This window comes from Megascapheus bottae, chromosome 33, assembly GCF_031878675.1.
Source record: "Megascapheus bottae isolate mThoBot1 chromosome 33, mThoBot2.hap1, whole genome shotgun sequence".
In the NCBI taxonomy this organism is placed as follows: domain Eukaryota; kingdom Metazoa; phylum Chordata; class Mammalia; order Rodentia; family Geomyidae; genus Megascapheus; species Megascapheus bottae.
In genome coordinates this window covers 5,600,861-5,626,292 of record NC_143541.1, presented here as the reverse complement: position 1 = coordinate 5,626,292, position 25,432 = coordinate 5,600,861, and the positions used below count along the sequence as shown (strand labels likewise).

At 50.4% G+C, this 25,432-nt stretch overlaps 1 protein-coding gene across 1 annotated transcript; it reads left to right on the top strand.

Moving 5' to 3' along the window:
* The first annotated feature begins 1,368 nt into the window (after positions 1-1,368).
* Positions 1,369-18,222, top strand: Lhfpl4 (LHFPL tetraspan subfamily member 4). The gene is made up of 4 exons (XM_090323865.1): positions 1,369-1,495; positions 2,139-2,643; positions 15,203-15,439; positions 17,641-18,222. The coding sequence occupies exons 2-4, from the start codon at positions 2,238-2,240 to the stop codon at positions 17,739-17,741; spliced, it is 744 nt and encodes a 247-aa protein (XP_090179991.1). The 5' UTR covers positions 1,369-1,495; positions 2,139-2,237; the 3' UTR covers positions 17,742-18,222.
* Positions 18,223-25,432: the final 7,210 nt, after the last annotated feature.

Genomic DNA, 25,432 nt, shown 5'->3' with positions numbered 1-25,432 from the left:
TGAACTGTGATTGACAGGATACAGCCCCCTCCCTCCTGAATGATCCATTTTCTTTTCTAGCTCCTATCCCCCATCTGTAATGTAGGAGATAGTGTAGGAGACACTCCTAGGTTTCCAACTCAGCATCCTGGAATAGAATCCTCCAGACCCTGAGTTCAAGCCCCACCACACACACACACGCTAAAACACGGTTGTTCTGTTTGTTTCTTTCAAGGCCATTAGAAACAAACAGCTCCCAGCAGATATCACCATTATATATTTATTTTTGCCAGTCTTGAGGCTTGAACTCTGGTCTAGGTGCTGTCCCTGAGCTTCTCTGTGGTCAAGGCTGGCGCTCTACCACTTGAGTCACAGTTTCTGGCTTTTTCTGGATAGTTTATTGGAGATAAGAGTCTCATGGACTTTCCTGCCATGGTTGGCTTCAAACCACAATCTTCAGATCTCCTGAGGGGTTAGAATTACAGGCATGAGCCACTGGTGGCTGGCTTCTCACCACTATTTCTTGATAAAGTGGATTTCCCCAGTAATGTCATTATCTCAGAAAAAGACATTAGGCAATCTAACATGATTTTATTTTCTCAGAGAGATAAAAATGTTAGCAGACCTGTCCCTGTGTGCGTCCAGTGTCTGGGACTCACTAACGGATTATTTTACAGACAAGCATATACACATGTGAAGTGAGGGGCTTCATTTGTTCACACTGTAGCTGAAGAAGAAACAAAGTTCCAGAAAGCACAAGTGCAAGGTCGTGGAGATGGCAGCAGTAGACAGGCGTCTGGGCTCCCACCCAGCTCATCTTCTCAGATCCTCAGCCACAGGCTGATCTCCAGAAGGAAAAGAAGGCGCGCAAAGCCATTCCCTCGGCCGTCCTGTGCCCACTTCATGCCAGGCGCGGAGCGGAGAGGGGAAACCACAGTTCCCCGGCCCCTGTCTCTGGGTCCCTTGGTACTCACCTGGGTCCCAGGCCCCGGCCCAGCCGCGTGCGCTGGTGGCCCAGGAGTCCTGGGCACAGGCGCTGGCTGGGGTGGGGGGTGAGCCTGGGGTTCCCTCTTCCCAGGAGACTCCGGAAACCCTCAACACCTCCAAGGCCCAAATGACCGCAAGCGTCATGGCGCGACCTCAGGCACTGCCGGTGATTTCGTTCCAACAGCGTCAGGCTGGGTCCCCTCTCCGTTCCCACGGGCTGTGTGGGGATCCAAGCTGGGGCTGAGAAGGGAGTCCGGGCAATCAGGGGTGCTCGTGGAGAGGGTTCCTGGGACGAAGCGTCCCTCCCCAGGTCCGCTCGGCTCTGCCGGCCCGCGGGAGCGCGCCAGGCAGCGCGCGCAGAGCGCGAGCGCGCGCCTGGCCCCGGGAGCGCGCGCCGGGAGAACCCGAGCAAGATGGAGGCCGCGCGCAGGCCGCCGCCACCTGGGCCCAGCCAGCCGCAGCTCGGAGCGCCGAGCCCCGGCGCCTAGGCCGTGCCAGCCCCGGACCTGCTGCCCCGGACCGGGCCCAGGTGGGTCTTCCCGCCCCGGTCCCCTCCGGCCGCAGCCTCCGCGCGCGTCCGGCCTGGGCACAGGGCGGGCACCCCCCACACCCGGCCGCTCCCGGCGCCCCGGAGCGCCTCTGCCCGCCTCGGCCTGAGGCCCCGGCCGCCCCGCTCCCCGCGTGTCTCCTGGGCCCAGGAAGCCCCCACCCCAGCTCGCACCCAGCCAGAGTGAGCGGGGCGCCCGCACCCCGCCCGGGGTCCGGACCCTGCAACCTCAGCCCCCCAATTCCAGCCCAGCGTCGCCCTAACTCGGCCACCTTGCCCTCGATCCGCGCACCCCAGCCCGGCGGCCCCCGCCCTCCTGCCGCCCCTCCCGCAGCCCCTGCCAGTCCCTACCCCTAACACCAGCGCCCCCCCACCCCCCGCGCCCACCCCGTCCTCCCGCCCGGCTCCCGGGCTCCCGTCCCCTCCAACTCCCCGGGAGCGCTCCCGACCCCCCCTGCAGATCCCTGCCCCCGACCCCCCCCCGACCTCCTCAGGGCCCTTGCCTCGCCCCTCCCCCAACTGGAGGTCGTGGCCGGGCCCCCAGGACGCGGCCCCCACGCCAGCCCCCGGCCGCCCGCGCTCGCCGGGGCCGGGGCTCAGGGCGGCCTCTCGCGTGCGTCCCCAGCTCCCGGCGGCCCCAGGTCGGTGTCCGTGGTCGCGGAGGTCGGTGGGTCCCGGGCCGGCGGCCCCCGGCTGCCAGCCGCGCGCCCCGCCCCCGGGCACCATGCTGCCCTCGCAGGAGGCCTCCAAGCTCTACCACGAGCACTACATGCGGAACTCGCGGGCGATCGGCGTGCTGTGGGCCATCTTCACCATCTGCTTCGCCATCATCAACGTGGTGGTCTTCATCCAGCCCTACTGGGTGGGCGACAGCGTGAGCACCCCCAAGCCTGGCTACTTCGGCCTCTTCCACTACTGCGTGGGCACCGGGCTGGCGGGCCGCGAGCTCACCTGCCGGGGCTCCTTCACCGACTTCAGCACCATCCCGTCCGGAGCCTTCAAGGCGGCCGCCTTCTTCGTGCTGCTGTCCATGGTTCTGATCCTCGGCTGCATCACCTGCTTCGCGCTTTTCTTCTTCTGCAACACCGCCACGGTCTACAAGATCTGCGCCTGGATGCAGCTCCTGGCAGGTAGGGAAGGGGCGCGCGCGTGGCGCCCCGGGAACGGGGGCTGAGATGGGGAGACTCCTTGGAGGAGTCAGAGGACGATTCTTCTCCACCCCGGGCGGCGCTTGGGGAGCTGTTGTTGAGACTCAATGACAGAGACAGACACCTTGGGACGGGGGTGGGGAGGGGGTGATGGGGCCTGGACATGAGGCTCGGTGCGCATTTGTTGATGGGCTGGCGTTCTGTTAGCGACACCGAGGGTCTCCGTTGGCCATCTTTGTGGAGACGTTGTTCTGAATGTGGTCCATGTGTTCTTAAATGTCCGTTATCCTGAAACACACACACACACATATACCACCACCACACAAGAGAGCGAATCTAGAGACCTGGCTTGGGCCGCTAACCTAAGCGACTTGGGTGTTCACTTTACTTTCTTGAAGCTTGGGTTCTTCATCTGTAAACCATCAGGGAAGATGGCAACAGGACAGGGCACAGTGTCTCTACCTGGTCTTAGAGCAAGACTCTATTGGTAGCCACCCTTCCAAGGAGACCCTGGCCCATGCAGGGAGGGTCTCATGCCACATCGGGGGAATGAGTCTCTCAGATCCTCTGGAATGTTTGTCTCAGACTTAGAGTCATCTTCTCCTCAGATTCGGAGAAGGACCTTTTGGGAATGAGAAATGCTGAGACAGTTTTCCAGGATCCATTAGGGTTCCTCCTCCCCCCCCCCACCCCCCCCCCCCGTCCATTTTTCGATTGAAGAGTGATTCTGAAGACTCAGCAACCTGGGCATTTGCCTAATTGCAGGCTTGGGGAAAGTGAGGCCAGGTGGGAAGAATACAGGGGGGCCAAGACAAAGCGGGGCCCTCCGGGGACGGAAGGAGAAGAGAAAAATCGGATAATCATGAATCAGAGATTTTTTTTTTCTTTTAATGGTAAGCACCTCAGAATGCTCAACAAGTGGTTAGCCCTCCCAAAGAGACTCCTGGGTAGAGGAGTTATATCCCTTCCTGGCGATTCCACGACTCAGGGCACTGCAGGAAGTTGGGGTCTCCGTTGATGGGAAGCCTCCATCTTTTCAGGGAGGAATGTGAATTTTGGAAATGACTTGATATTGCTCAGGGTCGTGTCTTGAGACCAGGACAAGTGATCAAAGTGGGAATTGACAATTGGGATGAAAGCCAAGGTCACCGGGCTAGTCTGCCTCCCCAAGAGGGCCTTTTCCAACACAGGGAAGATTTTCTCTCCCGTTGGAAGAACTTTTCGAGGTAGGAAATATATCTCCAGATCTGGACATTCGAGTGTCTTGTGTCAAATCCATCTCACCCCCCCCCATTCAACTTAGATGGGTGTCTTGTAGCATCTTCAAAGAGCACATAGAAGGCGATTTGCGAGATATGAGCTATTACTCTATTGTTTTCAGGAGAAACGATATTGTGTGTTTCCAGCGTATTTGTTGTCTTCCAAAGGCAAGCTGGAAAGAGTAGAGGCTGAGATGGACAGCCCTCCCAATTCATCTACTGTCATTTGGTGTCTACAGATGGGATCCTGACTCTTGGTCTTTAAATTCTCTGTAATCCCTGTGGGTTTGTTTAATCTTGGGATTTGCTTAACGGTTCAGTGACTTCCATGTAATCAGCAAAATCCAGGGATCGTAGCAATGACTCCTTCACCTTCCCCCTCACCTCCCTGTGTCTTAGGAAGAGGAATATGAGCTCACTCAGTCTCACTGCCATCAGGCCTAAAGCTGGGCTCTGTGATCCCTGACTCAGGGAATCCACCCTCCCTGGTGCTGCTGCCTCTGCTCTGAGGCACAGAAAAGTTGGCAGAGTTGAGGAGTTTGCTGCATTTTGCTCAAGGATATTTGAGCTCTCTGGGAGAGTGGAGGGCCAGAGGCCGGGTGGGAAGTTCTTGCCTGACTATCTTTGTCTCTCAGCACAGTGTTCAATAAAACCTTTTTGTTTAAATCTGTTTCCTCCTCTGGGAATGCCAGAACAGTTAGATTATTTGATCCAAAATATCTCTTTCAAGCTGGGCTCAGTGGCTCACGCCTGTAATCCTAACTACTCAGGAGGCTGAGATCTGAGGATGGTAGTTCAAAGCCAGCCCAGGTACTGAAAACCATGAGACTGTTATCCACTAGAAAACCAGACGTGGCCCTGTGGCTCAAGGGGTAGGGCAGTAGCCTTGAGCTGAAGAGCTTAGGGGCAATGCCCAGGCCCAGAGTTCAAGCTCCATGACAGACCAAAAAAATCTATCTATCTATCTATCTATCTATCTATCTATCTATCTATCTATCTATCTATCTATCTGAGCGAGAGAGAGAGAGAGAGAGAGAGAGAGATATCTTTCAGCCTTGTGGGGACCCCTAGAAAGTTCCATTCCAGAAGTGAGTGTCACTTGTTTTTAGAGGGACTCCAGAAGCAGCTAGGAGCTTTGTTTGTGTTGTATAGAAAGCCAAGTGCCTGCCATAGGATTCTTGTTCCTGTGAACTTTGATTCTAATGAACATTGGACCATTAAGAAAATACAAAGTGGTATTTATATGTCTTCTTTCTTCCTTTCTTTCTTTCTTTCTTTCTTTCTTTCTTTCTTTCTTTCTTTCTTTCTTTCTTTCTACCAGTCCTGGGGCTCGAACATAGGGTCTGAGCACTGTCCTTGGGCTTTCTTAAGGCTAGAGCTCTGCCACTTGAGCCAAGCACCAATTCTGGCTTTTTCTATGTATGTGGTACTGAGGAATTGAACCTGGTGCTAGACAAGCATTCTACCACTAGGCCAAACTCCCAGCCTTGTGTCTTTATTTCTTACCTGCTCTTGGATCATCCCTGTGCTAGGTGCTATAGTACTGAGCTACATGGGACATCACCCCGAGGACTTGGCCTGTGCAGTGCCATCCTGACAAAGCTTGCTCTCCCATTGGGTCAGCAGTCTTGCCCAGATCAATGACAGGAACTCAACTCACACTAGCCTAAATATATTAAAATAAAGAGCATTGGGTTTCTTGGCTCATATAATTTGCAAGTCAAGAGTGTCTGGCTTCAGGCAAGGATGGATCCAGATGCTCCAATACTATAAGGAATACAGCCCTTTTCTTTTCTTTTTCTTTTTTTTTTTTTGGTCTGAAAGTGAGATTCAAACTTAATATCTGACCTTTTTGCTCATTAGCTAATGCTCTACCACTTGAGCAGGGCCTCAAACCTCTTATTTTCTTTTTGTGTGTATGCGGGGGGGGGGGGGGGGGGTGTAGTGCCAGTCCTGGAACTCAAGGCCTTTCATGCTCACTGAGCATTTTTTTTTTTTTTTTTTGCCAGTCCTGGGCTTGAGCTCAGGGCCTGAGCACTGTCCTTGGACTTTCTCAAGGCTAGAGCTCTACCACTTGAGCCTCAGCTCCACTTCTGGTTTTTTTCTATGTATGTGGTACCAGGGAATTGAACCTGGATCTTTGTGCATGGTAGGCAAGCACTCTACTAGGCCAAACTCCCGGCCCTCGCTGAGCATTTTTGTTCAAGGTTAGCATTCTCCCGTTTGAATCCCCGCTCTGTTTCAGGCTTTTCACTGGTTGACTGGAGATAAGAGTTTCTCAGATTTGTCTGTGCAGACTGGGTTCCAACCACAATCCTCAGCTCTGTCTCCTGAGCAGCTGGGAATGCAGGCAGGTGCCTCAGACACTCGCTTGCTAGGTATTTCTTGGTTCCTCTTTATTGGCTTATCAAGTCCACTTCCCTCTTGAAGGTGACACATCAGGGCACTGGCAACCCCGAATGTACATCACTTCTGCTGTGGAAAAAAAGTACCATTCCAACCAAAGTTCTAGGGCTGCTTCTTACTGACCCAGCGTTTGCCAAGTGTCCGTATCTTAACGAATCATGAGAACTTTATTGCCCGTGCCATGTGCCCATCTCTGGAACAGCGTGTGAATTTAGCATGGAGAAAGGTCAATTCCTGCAGAGCAGATCATGCGTGATGACTGTTCCAGGAGGCAACCGTGGGTGAGCTGCCTGCAGGTGGGATTTCCCCTCTCCCTCTCCGCCCCTCCCAGACTGAGCACTGAGCACCGATGCATGCTGGGTTGATAGTGTTGTCAATACCCAGAGGCACAGAGGTGGCTTGGCTGTGGCTGGGTGGGCGGGGAGAGCATTCTGAATGGAGAAGAGCATCATGGATAGAAATTCAGGGATGAAGCCATGTCTGATTTGAGTGTGACATCTACAGAGAGCCAGGAGAGGAGATTCTTGGGACCACATCAAAGAGATCAGATTTTAAATAGCTACTCTATTACTACTCCACAAGGAAAAATGGTTAATATTCTGAGCTTTTAATCTGTGTATAATATGACTTGACCCTCACAATGGTCTTGTGGCCCTAATAACATTCATATTATATTGACAAAAAACTGGAGTCAGGAAGAGCAAAGCATCATTTGTACAAGGGCTCAGAGGAAATAAGTGGGGGAGGCAGGATTACAACTTGGCCCTGTGACTTCAAGCCCAAGTTCCTGGCTCCGTTAGAGGGTGGAAGGTGTGGACAGTGGCAGGATGATGAAGAAAGACTGGAGAATTGACTGGAATGAGGGCTTCTCAGGACGACCCTTGCATTTTCTGAGGACGTGCAGTATGCGGGCTTCTTGATGTCTTCATGTTCATTGTGTCCTCTAACCTTCATCTGGTCAAACGACTTGCTCAAGGTCACACATCCAGCTCAGTGAAAGTCCGAATGGATCTCTGAAGTAGAGCCCCAGAAGTAAGGATACAGATCACAAGTGAGAGCTGAAAACTCCAAGTACCAACTGTTACTGGAGGACAGGGGGAGCTTTGCCAGGAAGAGGTTCCTGACAGGAGCAGAGACTTAAGCTGAAGTCCACTTTGGGTCTAGAGGGTGCCCTACTGCTAAGTCACATCTCTAGTCCCTTTTATATGCGGACTATTATTTGTGTCTTATTCTGGTAATGGAACTTGAACTCAGGGCCTCAACATCTCACTTAGATTTTTTTTTTTTTGCTCACACTTGGTACTCTACTAACTAGTTTCTGCTTTTTGCTGGTTACATGGTTAAGAGTCTCAGATTTGTCTGCCTAGACTGACTTTAACTGCAGTCCTCAGGACTCAGCCTCCTGAGTAGGTAGGATTACTGCATGAACCTGGTGCCTGGCTTGCAGGTGTTTTTGGTTTTGTTTTTCTTTTTTTTTTTTTTTGCCAGTCCTGGGCTTGAGCTCAGGGCCTGAGCACTGTCCTTGGACTTTCTCAAGGCTAGAGCTCTACCACTTGAGCCTCAGCACCACTCCGGCTTTTTTTTTTTTTTCCTATGTATGTGGTACCAAGGAATCGAACCCGGGTCTTCATGCATGCTAGGCAAGCACTTTAACCACTAGGCCAAACTCCCAGCCTGGTTTTGTTTTTCTACTGGAGCTTGAACTCAGGGCTTCCTGCTTTCTGGGCAGGTGATCTGCCACTTCAGCCACTCCCCTGATTTGATTACCATGTTCGAGATAGAATATCACATCCTAGTGCACTTGGACTGTGATCCACCTATTTTGGGCTTCCCACTGTAGCTAAACTGTGCACCGGCATAGTCAGCTTCTCCTGTTGAGATGGAACTTGCAGACTTTTCTGCCTAGGACTGGCCTGGAATCACAATCCTCCCCAAAAGACAGGACGACGGGCACGTACCCCCTCACCCAGCTTGCTTGCTTCCTTTCTTTTCCTTCCTTTTTTTCTCCTTTCCTTCTTTGCTTTTCCCCCCTCCCTCTCTCCTTTCTTCCTTCTCTCCTCTTCATGTTCCCTCCCTCCCTTTCTCCATTCTATTCCAGTGACATGGATTTGTGGTAGGCAGTTCCAGACTGCCCTAGTTATTGTTATGTTGCAGGTTGTGTTGAAACCTTTATCAAAGCTGCGTGCTGTCGTAGGCTGTCAGACTTCAAAGGCATCATGTGTGCCACCGCGTTATCAGAAATGTGTTACTAAGCCAGACACTTCAGAACCTGGTCACACCTGTGATTCTAGCTACTCAGCAGGTGGAGATCTGAGGTTCCTGGTTTGAAGCCAGCAGATGAACTCTTATCTCCACTTAATCAGCAAATATCCAGAAGTGGAGGTATAGCTCAGATGGTACAGAACCAATCATGAGTATAAAAGTTAAGTGAGAGTAGGAGCCCCAGTACCTCCACACACACAGAAAAGTGAGCTGTTAAATTCTGCCCCTGGGCCGGGAGTTTGGCCTAGTGGTTAAAGTGCTTGCCTAGCATGCATGAAGACCCGGGTTCGATTCCTTGGTACCACATACATAGAAAAAAGCCGGAAGTGGTGCTGAGGCTCAAGTGGTAGAGCTCTAGCCTTGAGAAAGTCCAAGGACAGTGCTCAGGCCCTGAGCTCAAGCCCAGGACTGGCAAAAAAAAATAAATAAATAAATTCTGCCCCTATCCACTTGGGATTCAATATCAAAGAATTTGTGGACATACTTACACTTGTTTCTGTGTCTTGTTCTTTTATTCAGTAATGCATCTTTGAGATTGCTCTGCTTAGAACATAAAAAATTACCTCTTTCTTAACATATAAACTTTGATATGAATGCATACTGCTTAGTTAATATTTATTTAATGTGACTGTACATCACCTTTGCAATAAAATACGATTTAAAAAAAAGTAAACAATAAATTTATAATACGTTGCTATAATGATTTAGTGAATAACATATATAATTCGGTACATACACAAATATAGGCTAGAACAAAGCCCCATAGAAGAATTGCTGGTTGAAATGGTATAATTTACAGATAATTTGACAGATCTGTAAATAGTGGTCCCCACAGAGGTGATATAAAGTTACTTTCTCTCCAGTCACTTCTTTACCAATTGTGTTATCAAATGCTTTATTTTTTTTTCTAATTTAATGGGCAAAGCCTCAGATCTCAGTCCTATAGTGGTAATTTAACTTTCCTCCTTATGAATGAGGTTGAGCAGCTTTTATATAGATTTTTCTATAGCGTGTCATTTCCGGAATATTGTTAAGTCAATGATAATTTTTCCTCTTTGATGTGTAAGATTTCTTTCTACATTAAGAAAGTGAACCCTTTGGGGTAGGAGTTATGAGTATTATTTTTTGAATTGTTTTGGAGGTGTTGGAGTTTGAATTCGGGGTCTATAGCTCACTTGGCTGTCTTGCTTTTTTGGTGATCTATGACTTGCACCACACTTTTAGCTTAGTCTTTTGCTGACAAATTTTTCTTCCCAGGATGGCTTTGAACCACAGTCCCCTGGATTTAAACCTCCTGAGTACCTAGGATTACAGGCATGAGCCACCAGCATCTGGCCTAATTTGTCATTCGACTTTTTTTTGTGGATTTTTCTTTCAGTTTTAGGAATTGAACTGAGAGCTCTGGGCATGGTGGGCAAACCCTCTACCACGTGATGCAGGCCTCTGCCTTGGGCACTGTGGTTTGAACTCAGACTTGTAGGCAATCACTCTGCCATTTTGATCTACACCTTATTTTTTTTTTTGTTCAAGGATTGACGCAGACTTTACTCCTTCCATTGCTATTTCCGTCATAGCTGGAATTATAGGCATATGCCAAAACACTTGGCCTTACACGTTTTTTTTGGCAGTCGTGGCACTTGAACTCAAGGCCTTGGCACTGTCCCTGAACTCTTTTGCCTAAGGCTAAACATTCTACCTCTTTAAGCCACAGCTCAACTTCTGGTTAATTGGAGATAAGAATCCCTTGGGAGAGCCAGGCTGTGGTGGCTCTCTCCTGTCATCCTAGCTACTCAGGAGGCTGAGATCTGAGGATCAAGCTTCAAAGCCAGCCTGGCACAACACAACCTGAGACTCTTATCTCCAATTAGCCTCTAGAAAATGGGAAGTGGGGCTTGGCTCAAGGGTAGGGTGGTAGCCTTGAGCTGAAGAGCTCAGGGACAGTGCCCAGATGTCAGACTCCTGAGTAGCTAGGATTATAAGTGTGAGCCACCAGTGCCTGGCTTTAAACTCTTCCTTTTTTTTGAGGAACCCTGCAGGAGGGATGTAAGTCAATGTTACTTGCCTAGCATGAATAGGTGCTGGATTCAGTTTTGAGACCTGCAACAATAATAAAGGAGCATGTTCATGTAATAATGGCACCAATCCATTCCCAAAGGCAGAGCCATTGTGACCAAACTACCTCCTAACTATCTCCAAATTGGGGATCAAGTTTCCAACTCATGAATTTTGGGGGGAACCAATTATGTAGCCCTACTAGGGGCTGCTGAGTGAAGAGTGTTACCAACGTGTCCCACTCCCTTCCAAGACCCCAGCAGAATTTCTGCCTTGCATATCTGCTGTGTGGTGCCTCATCATCGCCTTATGTCATGTGAAATGTCACCACTGCTCCAGGGAACGGGCGGGCAGAGCTCGTGACCCTAGCGAGGGGAACTGGGTCTAGGAGAAGGGAATTGGCTTTGCCTCTGTGGAGGCAGATGGCAGGAAGGCGCCGGCCGCTGGCTGGCACCTTTCCCTTTCCACGTTGTTCCTAGCTTTGTGGAAGAGTATCAGCTTGAAACTAATGTGTCTCCACCCCTCACACTTACTGGAGCACCTTTCAAATAGCCCTTAGGCTCAGAGCATGTGTTGGTGAAAAAAAATCTTTAGCTAGACTCTAAGAACATTGTTTTGATTTCATTGGAATTGCATTTGGGGTGTTTTGCTATTTAAGATGATCCTTGTTTCCTTTTCTTTGATAATGGTTTAAAGTTGCTTTTTTTTTTCTTCTCCAAAATGGGATTTGAATTTAGAGCCCCACCTTTGCAAGGCAGGGAGTGTAATAATTGAATTCCCAAAGGTTAAGTAAGAATCTATGTGAGCTTGGATATAGACGCCACACTTACTATTTGTGTTATCTTGGGTAAGATACTGACCGAATTCCCTCGAGGCTCAGTGTCCTCACCTGTAAATGACATTGCTCAATCTCATATAGATTTTCAAAATAGGAGGCCGGGAGTTTGGCCTAGTGGTTAAAGTGCTTGCCTAGCATGCATGAAGACCCGGGTTCGATTCCTCGGTACCACATACATAGATAAAAGCCAGAAGTGGTGCTGAGGCTCAAGTGGTAGAGCTCTAGCCTTGAGAAAGTCCAAGGACAGTGCTCAGGCCCTGAGCTCAAGCCCAGGACTGGCAAAAAAAAAAAAAATAGGAGTAAATGAGATGAGAAGTGTCTGTTGCTGGCTGTAAGTACATAGTGCTATTTTTGTTGTAAGTTTGCTGCGTAGCCCATGCTGGCCTCAAACTTTTTTGTAAATTTTGTTGTGAAGGTGATGTACAGAGGGCTGGACAGAGGTGATGTACAATTCTCGAGTACATTTCACTGCATCTGTCCTTCTCTCCCAGTTTTTTTTTTTTTTTTTTTTTTTGTGTGTGTGTGTGTGTGTGTGTGTCTTTTCTTCTTCCTGTCATGTGCCTAGAACTCTGGGCTTGAGCACTGTGCCTGAGCTCCTCAGCTCAAGGCTCCCACCCTACCCCTTGAGTCATAGCCCCACTTCCTGTTTTCTAGTGATTAACTGGAGATAAGGGTCTCACATTCTTTAGTGCCCAGGCTGGGTTTGAACCAAGATCCTCAGATCTCAGCCTCCTGAGTAGTTAGGATTACAGGTATGAGCCACCTCACCTAGTTGTCTCCCAGTTTTCTCTGTCCCAACTTCCTTCTCTCCTGACCTCAAACTCTTGATTCTCTTGTTTCAGCCTCTCTAGTGCTGGGACAGGTATGACTACGCTCAGTTTCAATGTTATTTAAAACACAAAAACAAAAACAACATGCCGGCAGTGATTGTATATAGAGATTCCCTTCTTGAATACTTGTTTGTTAAATAAGACATTTGAAATATGATGTAAAAATCAATGTTAATAAATTCTTTAATAAAAAGTTAAAAAAAAAAAACAACTTGCCGGGAATGGTGGCTCATGCCTGTAATCCTAGGTATTCAGGAGGCTGAGATTTGAGGATCAAGGCTCAAAGCCAGCCCAGACACAAAAAGACCTGAGACTCTTATCCCCAATTAGCCTCTAGAAAAGGGAAAGTGAGGCTTGGCTCAACGGTAGAGTGGTAGTCTTGAGCTGAAGAGCTCAGGGACAGTGCCCAGGCTGAGTTCAAGCCCCATGACCCACAAAAACAAACAAACAAAAAAACCCACCTCAATACTTGGGGCCAGGAGTTTGGCCTAGTGGTAGAGCGCTTGCCTAGCATGCACAAAGACCCAGGTTCAATTCCTCTGTACCACATAGAAAAAGCCAGAGGGATGCTGAGGCTCAAATGATAGAGCTCTAGTCTTGAGGAAGCCCAAGGACAGGGCTCAGGCTGTGAGTTCAAACCCTGAGACTGACAAAAAAAAACAAAAACAAAAATAAAACAATCACCACCACCACCAACAACAACCAAAACCCAACTTTATCACATAACTTTGTTGCAGTCAGTGCAGAGTTGGGAGTTGAACCCAGTGGCTGCCTGGCAAGTGCAATGCACTCACACAGCCCCAGGCTAAAATAATTCATCTGAATTCATCCCTGTTGCTGGGTGTGGGGTCAGTCAGTGGAGTGGGGTGACCTAGGGTGGAGACACCCCTCCCAGGCCTGCTTACACCTGTGGTTCTCAGCCAGGCAGGGTGGTGGCACCTGCAGGGTCTGGCCATGTTTTTCTAGTTGAGCAGAGGTCTGCAAAGGTGCTCCATCCCAGAATGTCAAGAAAGCCCCTCTCCCAGGCCCTCCCATGGAGACTGAGAAACTTGTCACAAGCCACGCCTTGCACTGGTGTGTGTGCCTCGGTGTCAGCTGCCTCCTCATGCAATTATGACTCCCATAAAGCCTGGGAGCTGGTCTTGGAAGTCCTTAGCTCCTCACACAGCACGTGAGATTGCTGAGGCTTGCTTTGTCCAGAACATTCCATCTCCTGATGGTCTCTTCTCTTCCTTCTGACCTCCCATGGGCTTTTCTGCAGGAGTTTCACTTGGGTGTCTTCCATTCCTGCAGTCGCCTCTAAGGCTCCATGGCCACCATCTGAGCCCCTGTAGAGCAAAGGAGACAGAGCAGAGGCCTAATGGTCTCTGTCCATCCTGTCCTGGGCTCATCTCTGTGTCTGCTCCTTAGGGCACTCTGTGACATGTGTAATGGTCACATTATATGTTCACTCTACTTTTTTTCTCCATGCTCTGCTCCTGAGGTCAGACTTCCCCATGCTAGGCACATAAAAGGGCCTTGTTTGTTTGTTGACTTGTGAGGTGTGCCAATGGAAAGGCAGAGAGGAGACAGCAGTGAGAAGAGAGGGGGAGGAGAAGGATAGATACAAAGATTGAAGGAAAAGCCAGTGGGGAAGAGGCCTGCAAAATAAATGCTGAATGTTGAGAGATCCAAACAGAAAAAGAAAAAGGGAGGGTCTAACCTGAACTCCATATCGCAGACTGAGGGAGAGGAAAGGAGGAAGGGAGACAGCGGGAGGGAAAACAGGGAGAGGGAGGGGAAGGCCAGAGGAAGTTGGGAGGTGGGGAAGAGACAATCTGCAGAGCCTAGGGATCCAGGCTCATTGAGATCCCAGTGCTGGGATTGCAGAGAAAACTGCTTGCAGTAACAGAGCCTTGAGGGTGGGAGCGCAGGGATACCAGAGTGGTTTCCATGGAGACAAGAATGCTCCAGGCATGAGTGAAGACAAATTACAGCAGGGCCAGCCACTCTGACACCCGGGAGAGGGAGCGGCAGAGGCGGAGGGAGAGAAGAGGGCGGGAGAGTGTGTCTGTCCCCTGCCCAACTCTTCCCCATTCTGCCGTTTCCTGGAGATTTGGAACCCTTCACCAAGGTCCTAGGGGTGCCAGCAGAGGGGGCCGGGTCTGCCGGATCCTCTTCCCTCCCCCTCCACTGGTGTCTCACCCTCAGACCCTCTCCCTTTGGGTCCTGGAGGGTCTGTAGGGGAATGTGGGGACACAGATGGTCCAGATTTTTCTGCAGGCCCTCCTTTTTCATTAAGGATAATGCCCAGTGTCCCAGGCTTTCCTCCTGGGCCTCTGTGGGGCAGAGAGGAAGTTAAATACCCATAGGTGCCTGCAGCTTCCAATTTGCACGGGCAGCCAGGTTGTGCCCTGAGCCCTGTACTTGCTTCTCCAGGTCCAGCAAGCGTGCTTGGACTTTGGAGTCCCCTTCACTCAGAGCGTTGCACTCGCCATTCCCTTTTCCGGGAACACTATTTCCCAGTCCTTCGGGGGTGGTGAGCCCACTAGACTAGAGAATTACCGTGGCAGAGGCAGTACCAGAGAGGAGAGGAAGACACACTAGAACACAAGCCAGGTCACGGCACTGTGGGGAGCCCAGCGCCAGAACCAGGAGCTGGCACTGGACATGGTGGGGGGGGAGGACTGGTGTGGGAGCCCAGCGTCAGGACCAGGAGCTGGCACTGGACTGGGGAGGGGCACTGGTGTGGGTGCCCAGTGTCAGAACCAGCAGCTGGCACTGGACTGAGGGAGGGGGGAGGACTGGTGTTGGGGTCACTCTGATGGCCCACATGGGCGGCCAGGGCCCAGGAGCACTGAAGGATGCTTTCTCTCCCTTCCTCCCTGTGGCCATGGCCCCGCTGCCCTGCCCAGCTCTGTGCCTTGTTCTGGGCTGCATGATCTTCCCTGATGGCTGGGACGCCGAGACGATCCGGGACATGTGTGGGGCCAAGACGGGGAAGTACTCCCTGGGGGACTGTTCTGTGCGCTGGGCCTACATCCTGGCCATCATTGGCATCCTCAACGCGCTCATCCTCTCCTTCCTCGCCTTCGTGCTGGGCAACCGGCAGACAGACCTGCTGCAGGAGGAGCTCAAGCCGGAGAACAAAGGTGAAGGAGGGCGGGCTGGACGAGTCCAGGCTGGAGGGATGCAAACACCAGATGCTTAAGGCAGTGAACCAAAGCCCAAGCCACGTCATGGGGCCTTGTCTCAATACAGAAACAAAACCCATGAGTTAAGAGCCTTAGGACGGGGGCCGGGAGTTTGGCCTAGTGGTTAAAGTGCTTGCCTAGCATGCATGAAGACCCGGGTTCGATTCCTCGGTACCACATACATAGAAAAAAGCCGGAAGTGGTGCTGAGGCTCAAGTGGTAGAGCTCTAGCCTTGAGAGAGTCCAAGGACAGTGTTCAGGCCCTGAGCTCAAGCCCAGGACTGGCAAAAAAAAAAAAAAAAAAAAGAGCCTTAGGACGGATACCAGACCCTTCCATCCACAGATTGCCCCTGCCCACTCTGTTTTCTTGAGGTTATCAGGAGTGGAATTACAGGCTAAAAACAATACCAACATTGAGGTTAGGTCCTCTCTCCTAGAGCCTCCTGCAGTGTGGGTGTACCCTTCTTTCCTGAGAACGGTGACTTCTAAAGTCACACCTTCCTTGAGCTCTGAGCGTGTGAGGGATCTGTTTTGGTATTTACATGGATTTTATCTTTTGGGGTTGATCCTTATGCATCATGGGAATAATGGTCATGAGGATTAGATGAGATAATACACATATGGTATTACCTAGTTTGGCAGCAGGTAACATTTTTGTGTGCATGTGTGCTGGTCCTAGGGTTTGAACTCAAGGTCTGGCCGCTGCCTCTCAGCTTTTCTTTGCTCAAGGCTAGCACGCTACCATTTGAGCCATAGCTCATTTTCTGGACTTTTGGTGGCCAATTGGAGTTAAGAGTCTCATGGATTCTCTCCCACCCCAACTAGCTTCAAACCCTGGTCCTCAGATCTCAGCTTCAAGAGTAGCTAAGATTACAGGTGTGGGCTACTGTGCCCAGCTAGCAGATTGAGCATAAGCATTAACCTTTTGTGGGTGATGAGAATAGCTCCACTTTTTGGGGCTGTCATGTGAGCCACTGTGCCAGCCACAGGTTGACTTGTGGAGAATGTTCTGTATTACAGATACTTTAGAAAGGAGAATGAAAACCCATGGTCAGAGAAGCCCCGTGGCTTGCTCAAGGTTCAGGATTTGAACACAGCTCCAAATGTTCTCACTAGCTGTCTCAGTCCAATGAGGCTAGAGATTTCGAGTCCCATTTTTAGGACCCTTCTTAAATGCTCATCTGCTAACTTGTCTATAGAGATTCTTTCTGGAAAGAGCCCTTCAAACTCCCTGGTTTCCTATGGTCCTGGTGTGAGGGCAAGGTCTGCCCTCTGGTGGTAGCTTCCAGAAGTGCAAGATCATGACTGTCACCTGGACCCCACAGCGTGGTAGTTTATGTCTGTAATCATACCTACTGTGGAGAATGGAGATCTGGAGTTTCTGGGTTCAATTCTACAAGAGCAAAAAGTCATGAAGACAACATCTGGACCATTAAAAAGGGAAAAGCATAAATAGTAGGATCATGACATAGGTTGACCTGGGCAAAAAGTGAGACTTTATTTGAAAAAATAACTCAGCCCAGGCTGTGGCTCACATCATACATAGCTGCTGTCATCGTAGCTGTTCCGGAGGCTGAGATCTGAGGATCACAGTTCAAAGCCAGCCCAAGCACCAAAAGATGGTGAGACTCATATCTCCAATTAAGCACCAGAAAACTGGAAGTGGGTCTGTGGTTCAAGGAGTAGGGTGGTAGCCTTGAGCTGAAGAGCTCAGGGACAGTGCCCAGGGTTCAGAGTTCAAGGCCCATGACTGACAAAATAAATAACTAACTAAAGCAAAATGGGTTCAAGTGGTAGAACACCAGTACGGCAAGATCAAGGCCCTAATTTCACACCCCACTACCACAAAAAAAGAAAGGGAGGAAGGAAGGAAGGAAGGAAAGCCCCTTGACCACCCAGTGTTAAAGGTTCGGCATCTGGGATCTCCACCTCTCATTGAGAGTTCAAGATAAATAAACTTTACAGTGCACTTCTGAGCCACAGGAGGGAAAAAAGAAATCAGTGCCATCCATCTTCAGCATTCATGTCAGCCTAGCTGCATGGCCTCTCGTGATCCATCCAGATCATATTTTACGAGGAGGAGTGGCTAGCATGCTCAGGGATGTCCCCGTGTCCCAGCTGTCTCTGATTTTCCAGTTCTCTCTCTTTTTCTGTCTTAGATTTTGTGGGTACTACAGTAAGCTCTGTGCTACGACCAGGAGGTGACGTCTCCGGATGGGGAGTCCTGCCCTGCCCTGTCACTCACTCGCAGGGACCCTGAAGGCCAAGGTTGCAGCCCAGGAATTGGCCTGAGCGCAGTGAATCCTGTCTGCTGCCCTCTCATCCCTACACTCAGGTTTGAGGGAAGACCTTGATCTCTGACTGACCACTCAATGGAAGTCTGGCCAGGACCTGCAGGCTTTCAAGAGAACACAGGGCCCATCAGCAGCCTGAGGGGGAGGGAAAGGCCCCAGACCCTGGGAGGCCTGAGCCAGACCTGCCTCAATTTGACCTAAGGGGTCCAAATCCCCCCAGCCTCTTGGGCCCCTGCTGCCCTCTCTAGACTGGCCAGATTCCTAGGGGAAGGAGGACCCTCAGGATGGGGGGCTGTGGCCTGCTGTGTCCTTGCCTCTCCAGCCCTGTCTCCTACAGAAACTTCTTCAAGACTCAGCCCTGGCTGGGCCAGACTCTTTCCTACTGATTTTTGTTGTTGTTTCTTTTGTTTTGCTGATGTGGGTTCAGAACTCCAGGTGCCACCAGCCTTCTCCAGCCTCTTCCCGACCTTTCCAAAGGAGTCTGAGCTGGGCTGAGGGGGAAAGCCTAGGCTCATCCCTCCATCCTTGGACTCAGAGTCTGAGGCAAGAGGCCACTGGGCCACTGGCTTGGGACCAGCCTGGCTTCCTATGCTGGGAGTTTTGCCAGTGACTGTACCCTTGCCCCTGGCCTTGCCAGGGTTGGGGGTTAGGGAGGGGGCCCGCTGGGGGGGTGCCTCTCCCTCCCCTGTCCTGCTCCCCGCACCTGGGCCTCTGCCAGTGGCGGAGACTGTCTTGCCTCTCTGGTACTTTTCTGCATAACTTGAACTTGCAGGTCACCTCTGAACAGGGTACCCCTGTCCCCACCCCAGGCCTTGTAACTCTGTCCCCACCATGCCCCCTCCCTGCCCACCTCTCACTTGCTGAGTGCCCAGGTCTGCAGCCTAATGAGCAGTGCTTGGAGCTGAGGCGTGTGTGTGTGTGTGTGTGTGTGTGTGTGTGTGTGTGTGTGTGTGTGTTGGGGGAGGGGAGGTGAACACTTCCGCCTCTTCGGCTGTGGAGTCCCTCCCTCCCTCCCTCCCTCCAGGCAGGTATGGTTGAGAGCCCTTCATTCCCTGTGGATTTGGTGGCAGAGCCATCTAGCCTTGCAAGCCCAAGTCTGTCAGCACCCAGTGGAGGGGAAGCAATTCGTTTCCTCCCTGCTGGCCGGTCCCACCCACTGTCTGGCCCACAGTGGAAGAGGCCTAGTCCGTGGGGTGACTTCAGTCCACCTCGGCCAGAGGAGAGGACCGCTGTGAGTCCATGCATTTGCCATCCTCGCCTTCATTTCCATGGGCCTTGGAACCCCACCTCACGGCTCCACTGTCTGACCCCTAACTGGAAGCAGACCCTGGGTCCTGAGAGGAGTCCTGGCCCCACCTCTTCCCCTCACTCCTTGGGGTGAAGCTCTGGGTACCCCTCACCTGGCTCTACCTGTAGCCACAGCACAGGAGCCATCCGTGGAGGTGGCCCCGGCGGAGGTGGGGGCTGGGTGAGGGGAGCTGAAAGCCCTGGCGGGGAGGGGAAGGCAGGGGGAGGGCTGGGAAGGGCCAGGAACAGGAGAGGCAGCAGAAAGCTGGGGAGAGATGAGGAAGATGTGGGGACAGTGGGGCAACAGGAGGCAGATGGCGGAAGGAGGAGGAGAGGGGCAGGGTGTGCAGGAAGGCGAGCTGGGGAGATAACTGTGCAGAGAAGGGAGAAGCCAAGAGCCAGCAACCAAAGGCACTGTCCTGCGAGGGCAGGAGAATACGACAGGAGGGCAGAGGTGGGCACTGGGAGTGGGGGACCTGTACTCTGGTGGAGAGTGAGCACCAAGGCAGGGTGGCTGAGTCCAGGAACCACTAGCAGTGGGCCAGCACCAGGCCACAGGGAGGAAGGGAGGCCCTTTGTATTCTTAGCAGACACCTTCTCAGCCATGCACTGCCCAGGCCAGCAAGGGCCCACCTGGAGATACAGCCCAGGACTTGAGGGTTAGAAAGCAGGGTTGAGTGCACTGCAGTCTGAGGGGAGCCCCAGGACAGCATAGGGAAGGGACAGAGGTTAGAGGAGAGGGGATCAAACCACAGCTCTGTCCCTGAGGGCGACATAGATACAGCAGCCCTGGGAGGCCTGGCCAGGCCCAGGCTCACTGGTGCCCCTGAGATAAGGAAGGAGACAGGAAGGCAGGCCAGAGTCGGCCTTCAGTGGGGCAGGTGAGCTGGCTTTCACCTTTGACAGGCAGTAGAGACCTCTGTTGCTTTCTCACCCCAGGATATCCTCTTAGGTGCCAACCTGGAGCATTCAGGATTTAGGTCTCTGAAAGCTGACCCCTGTGAGTGGATGGGGGACCTGGCACTACCCTTTCCTCCGTTCCTGGTTGGGCCTATAGGTGCCCATGGGCTGCTCTGGGCATTGGGGTGTTCTTTGGGGGCCGAAGCACCCTTTTTATCCTGGAGGAGTGAGGATGAGGCTTGCAGGGGCTCCCTGGCCTTCTGAGGTGCCTGTGTAGCCATGGGGGATCCACCAGCGCCCTTTGAAAAAAGTGGGAAACTGAGGGCTGTTGCCTGGCTCAGGGCAGGGCTAGCTTGGGATGGGACTGGACTTTCCCGAGACAGGATCAAGGGAGCAGTCTTTCCCCAGGGCTCTGACCCACAGACCTCCGAGGGCCTTGCTGTGATGTTAGGGTAGCTTGGTGTTGTCTATACCCATTAGTAAGTTCTGTCTGAATGTGTCCTTGCTGTTCCTTGTTCAATTTGGTAACCTTTATTTTGGTCCTGACCCTTTCTGCTGCTGCTGGATTTGAGCTTCAGTGCAGGTGGAATGACATTCAAATAAAGAAACACTTTGTATCATCCATGATGGTTGTTGCCTCTGAGTCATGCTGCATCTTCACAACTATGGTGGCTTAATGAAAGTTTATTCTACTATGGTGTTAAAAACAAATCAAAACCCAGACAAGTAGGCATGGTGGCACACACTTAGAACCCCAGTGCCTGGGAAGCTGGGGCAGGAAGATCTCACATTTGAGACCAGAGGCATGGAAGAGCCAGGGGGCTAGAATAAGAACCTGCGGCGTGGTGCTACGGAAGGGAGGTACTTAAGGATTCAAAGGGAAGGTGAACTGGTCTCCTGGAGGCTCAGAGTGAGAGGCCAAAGAATGTGTCCACCATTGGAGGTCCTGGTGGAACTTGGACAGAGCCTGGTGAGCCAGATGGAGGACTGCTCAGGGAAAAAACATGAAGTGACGGAGGATCCCAAACCCCTCTAGATAAGGAAGGGACCTGATGTCAGCAACACCTTCAGGAAGGACTAAGCAAACACAGTGACCCAGCAAGAACACAGATGGCTCCGACACCGCTCTTCCCTCAACCCTGGGAGCCATCCCCTCCCTGAGAAGACAGACTGGAGGGGCACTTTACTAATCTCCTAGGGGTCTCTCAATACAGTAAAGTTGATCATCAAAGGAAAAATACGGGAGTGTTCCAGATATTAACAAGTTATGGCCTGTTAACGGAAAAGATGACTAAAGAGCAAATTCTGCAAATGGTAGGGGTCAGATAGCCCAGGACACAGAGGTTGGTACTGCAAGATGAAACAGACACTCTAGCCAGATGGGATGGTACCTCCATACAGACCCCCTCCTCAGGAGTCAGAGATAGGAGGATCGAAGTCTGAGGCCAACCTCCATGAAAGGTGTTGAGGATGCATTAACAATGCATTAACAATGGGGGAGTAAGCATTTTAAACTGAAGAACAAGGTTCATTTGGGAAAGTCTGTGCAGCACCACCACGAGACAGGACGTGAGAGTGAGCAGCCATTGACATGGTATGCAGGAGAGGAGAGGAGCTGTATTCCAGCAGCTGTGATGGAGGTGGTGGGGGATGGCTAAGAAAGCAATGGCGAGGCCTGGGAATGCGGCTTAGTGGTAGAGTGCTTGCCTTGCAGGCATGAAGCCTGGGTTCCATTCCTCAGTACCGCAGACACTGAAAAAGCCAGAAGTGGTGCTGTGGCTCAAGTGGCAGCTAGCCTTGAGCAAAAGCAGCTCAGGGACAGCGCCCAAGCCCTGAATTCAAGCCCAGGACAGGCAAAAAAAAATAATTAAAAAGGAAGGAAGGAAAGAAGGAAGGAGGTTGGTCCAGAGCATGGCAGATAGGCCACTGGAGGTGGGCTTGCGGAAAAATGTATGACAAGAGTAGAGCGCTGAGTAGGTTCTGGGGTACAGAGCATTCATTTCAGGAGGTGAAACAGGCTGAGGCAGGAAGCTCCTGGAACTCGGCAGTTTGTTTCCTCAGGCAGAGCAGAGGGACCTGTTTCTGGCTACAGGTGCTGGGACCTCACCCAGGAGGGTGGGGCCACTCATTAGATGCTGAAGCAGAAGAAGCTGGAGTTCCACCCAAGTGGGTTAGAGATTAAGGTCACTGAATCACTCAACAACACATTTGTAAATGTCCACTCTGGTCAGGTAGTTCTAAGGGTCTAGTCATACAAAAATAAACTATACATGCACCCCATAAATCATCTCAGATCTAGTAGCACACAGATCTTTTTTGTTTCTTTAAACATAAGACAAATAGGCCGGGAGTTTGGCCTAGTGGTATAGTACTTGCCTAGCACACGTGAAGACCCGGGTTCAATTCCTCGGTAGCACATACATAGAAAAAAGCCAGAAGTGGTTGCTGTGGCTCAAGTGGTAAAGTTCTAAACTTGAGAAAACCCAAGGACAGTGCTCTGGCCCTGAGTCTAAGCCCAGGACTGGCAAAAAACCAAAACAACAAAAAAACCCCAAAACAACAACAACAAAAACAATAGCAGGGGCCAGGAGTTTTGCCTAGTGGTAGAGTGCTTGCCTAGCATGCATGAAGACCCAGGTTCGATTCCTCGGTATCCCACATAGATAGCAAAAAGCTGGAAGTGGTGCTGAGGCTCAAGTGGTAGAGTGCTAGCCTTGAGAAAGTCCAAGGACAGTGCTCAAGCCCTGAGCCCGAGCCCAGGACTGGCAAAAAAAACAAAATCAGACACAAAAAACAACAGCAACAAAACCCCCCACAAATACAGAGAACAGTATCAAACAAATGTATACCTGGATGCCAGTGGCTCATTCTTGTCATCCTTGGTACTCAGGAGGCTAAGATCTGATTTTGAAGCTAACCCCAGCAGGAAATATGGTGACTCTTCACTCCAGTTAACCACCAAAGAAAGAGCCAGAAGTGGAGCTGTGGTTTAAGTGGTAGAGCCAAAGTCTGGAGCTAAAAAGCTCAGGGTAGCCAGGTGCTGGTAACTCATGCCTGTAAGCCTAACTACTCAGGAAACTGAGATCTGAAGATCTTAGTTCAAGACCAGCCCAAGAAGAAAAGTCCATGAGATTCATCTACAATTACTCACTTAAAATCCAGAAGTGGAAGCCGGGTGCGGTGGCTCACGCCTGTAATCCTAGCTACTCAGGTGGCTGAGATCTGGGGACAGCAGTTCAAAGCCAACCCGGGCACTAAGGTCCGTGAGACTCTTATCTCCAATTAACCACTAGAAAACCAAAGTGCACTGTGGCTCCAGGGGTAGTATGCTAGTTTTGAGTTGAAGAGCTCAGGGACAAATGCGTGAGCCCAGAGTTCAACCCCCATGACGGACCAAAACAAACAAACAAAAAACAACCAGAAGTGGAGCTGTGGTTTAAGTGGTAGAGTGCTAGCCTTGAGCAAAAATGCTCAGGGAGTGGTCCAGGCCCTGAGTTTAATCTCCAGCACTAGTGCATACACACAAAAACAACCCCTTCTCCCAAATACAGTTAATTACAAATGATCTTCCTTGCTGCTGTAAAGGAGAATAAATCTTGGCTACTACTCCCAATTTCCTGATTCAAGGGCTGCCTAACTACCTGCATTAATTCCTAAGAATTCCACTCTCTTGATGATTAAGGTAAATCACTTTTCAACTATTTATATGCTATTTAGAAAACGTCTTACCCCACTTTCTGTTTGCATCCTGTTCTTGGAAATTGAGGTAGCCTTCACAATGCAGAACTGCACTGACGTCATTGTCCTGGGGAAGCTGAACTCTATTTTCTGTGTTTCGATTGGATCTGATTGATTAATCAGATTCAAGTCAGTGTGCAACTCCTATTTTATTGACTGCTTCACCATCTTGTCTTGTTCAAGGGATAACTTCTATTTTCGTGTTGCTAGGAACTGATGATAATGAATATTTAAATGCTTACTGATATTCCCATTCGATCATTCTCCATTTGTTTCTTCAATAAAGGGAAACTTACATTTGCTTGAGTGACGTGGTACCCTATACTCACATAGGAAAGGCAAGATACACGTGAAAGGTTTCCCCTCCCTACTTTACAAAAAGAAAAGTGGTGTTTTCCTAACACTCTCCAAAAGTACTAAGCCCCACACTACAGGCAGATGAAGGATCTCTGTCAATCATAGAATACTCTACAAATGAACGTGGGTACAGGGCTTTGGCTAAATCTCTTCTTTGTTAACTTTCCCATCTCCCTTCCCCTATACCAAGAACCTCAAGGACTCCACATTGAAGCTCTCAGATACGCCACCACTGGCACAATTAGTAAAAATACCTCTGCTTCGTATTAGTTTTAATTTACAGTTGTACTGTGTCTATATTGTACAGGTGCCATAAACCATCTTATGCTGTATTGTCTTCTGCTCCCCTTTTGCGGCTTGAACTCAGAAGCCTGGATGCCTTCCCACAGCTTTACTTCTGGCTCTCCTCCCAACTCCCTAGCTTTGGATAGTTTATTGAAGATGAGAATCTCACACTTTCTTGCTGGACTGGCTTTGAATCACAATCCTTAGATGTTAGCCTCCTGAAGAGCTGAGATTACAGGGGAGCCCCAGCGTCCCTACTATGGTGATTTGCACAAGTGAGGGAAGGTAATTGGGACATTTCCACATGTATATACAAGTATCCCAATCAACCGCACCCCTCCCTTTCCCTGCTCCTCTTCTTAAAGCCATTTCTTCAGGTCTCATTGTGTTTTCCTACCTGTAAACATATCACCTGGACCCCTCTTCACCCCCATACACCCTTCTGCTCATATTCACCGTCCCAACAGAGCCTATTTTACTTTACCATTGTATTTTTTAGTATGTATCAAGGAGTTGAACCACTCTATTTCAGACATGTACAAACACACACACACACACACATATGTCTTTTTTGCCAGTACTGGGTCTGAGCACTGTCCTTGGGTTTTCTTGAGGCTAGAGTTCAACCACTTGAGCTACAGCACCACTTTTGGCTTTTTTCTCTTTATGTGGTACCGAGAAATCCAACCAGGGTCTTTGTGCATGGTAGGCAAGCACTCTACCACTAGGCCAAACTCCTGGCCCTGTCATGCATATATTTTACTTAGAATAACCCCTATTCATTCTCTTTCCCCTCCTTTTTACTCTTCACTAGCTCTCAGTTGGTCAGGTTTTCATCCAGGTACACTGTTCTTCAGCCCTGGATGAAATGTATTTCCAAATCATTCATCCTCTTCTTTTTTTTTTTTTTTTTTTTTTTTTTTGCTAGTCCTGGGGCTTGAACTCAGGGCCTGGGCACTGTCCCTGAGCTGATTTTGCTTAAGGCTAGCACATCGCCACTTCTGACCTTTTTGGTTTATGTGTTATTGAGGTTTCAAACCTAGGGTTTCATGCATGTTAGCCAAGCACATTACCACTAAGCTGCATCTCA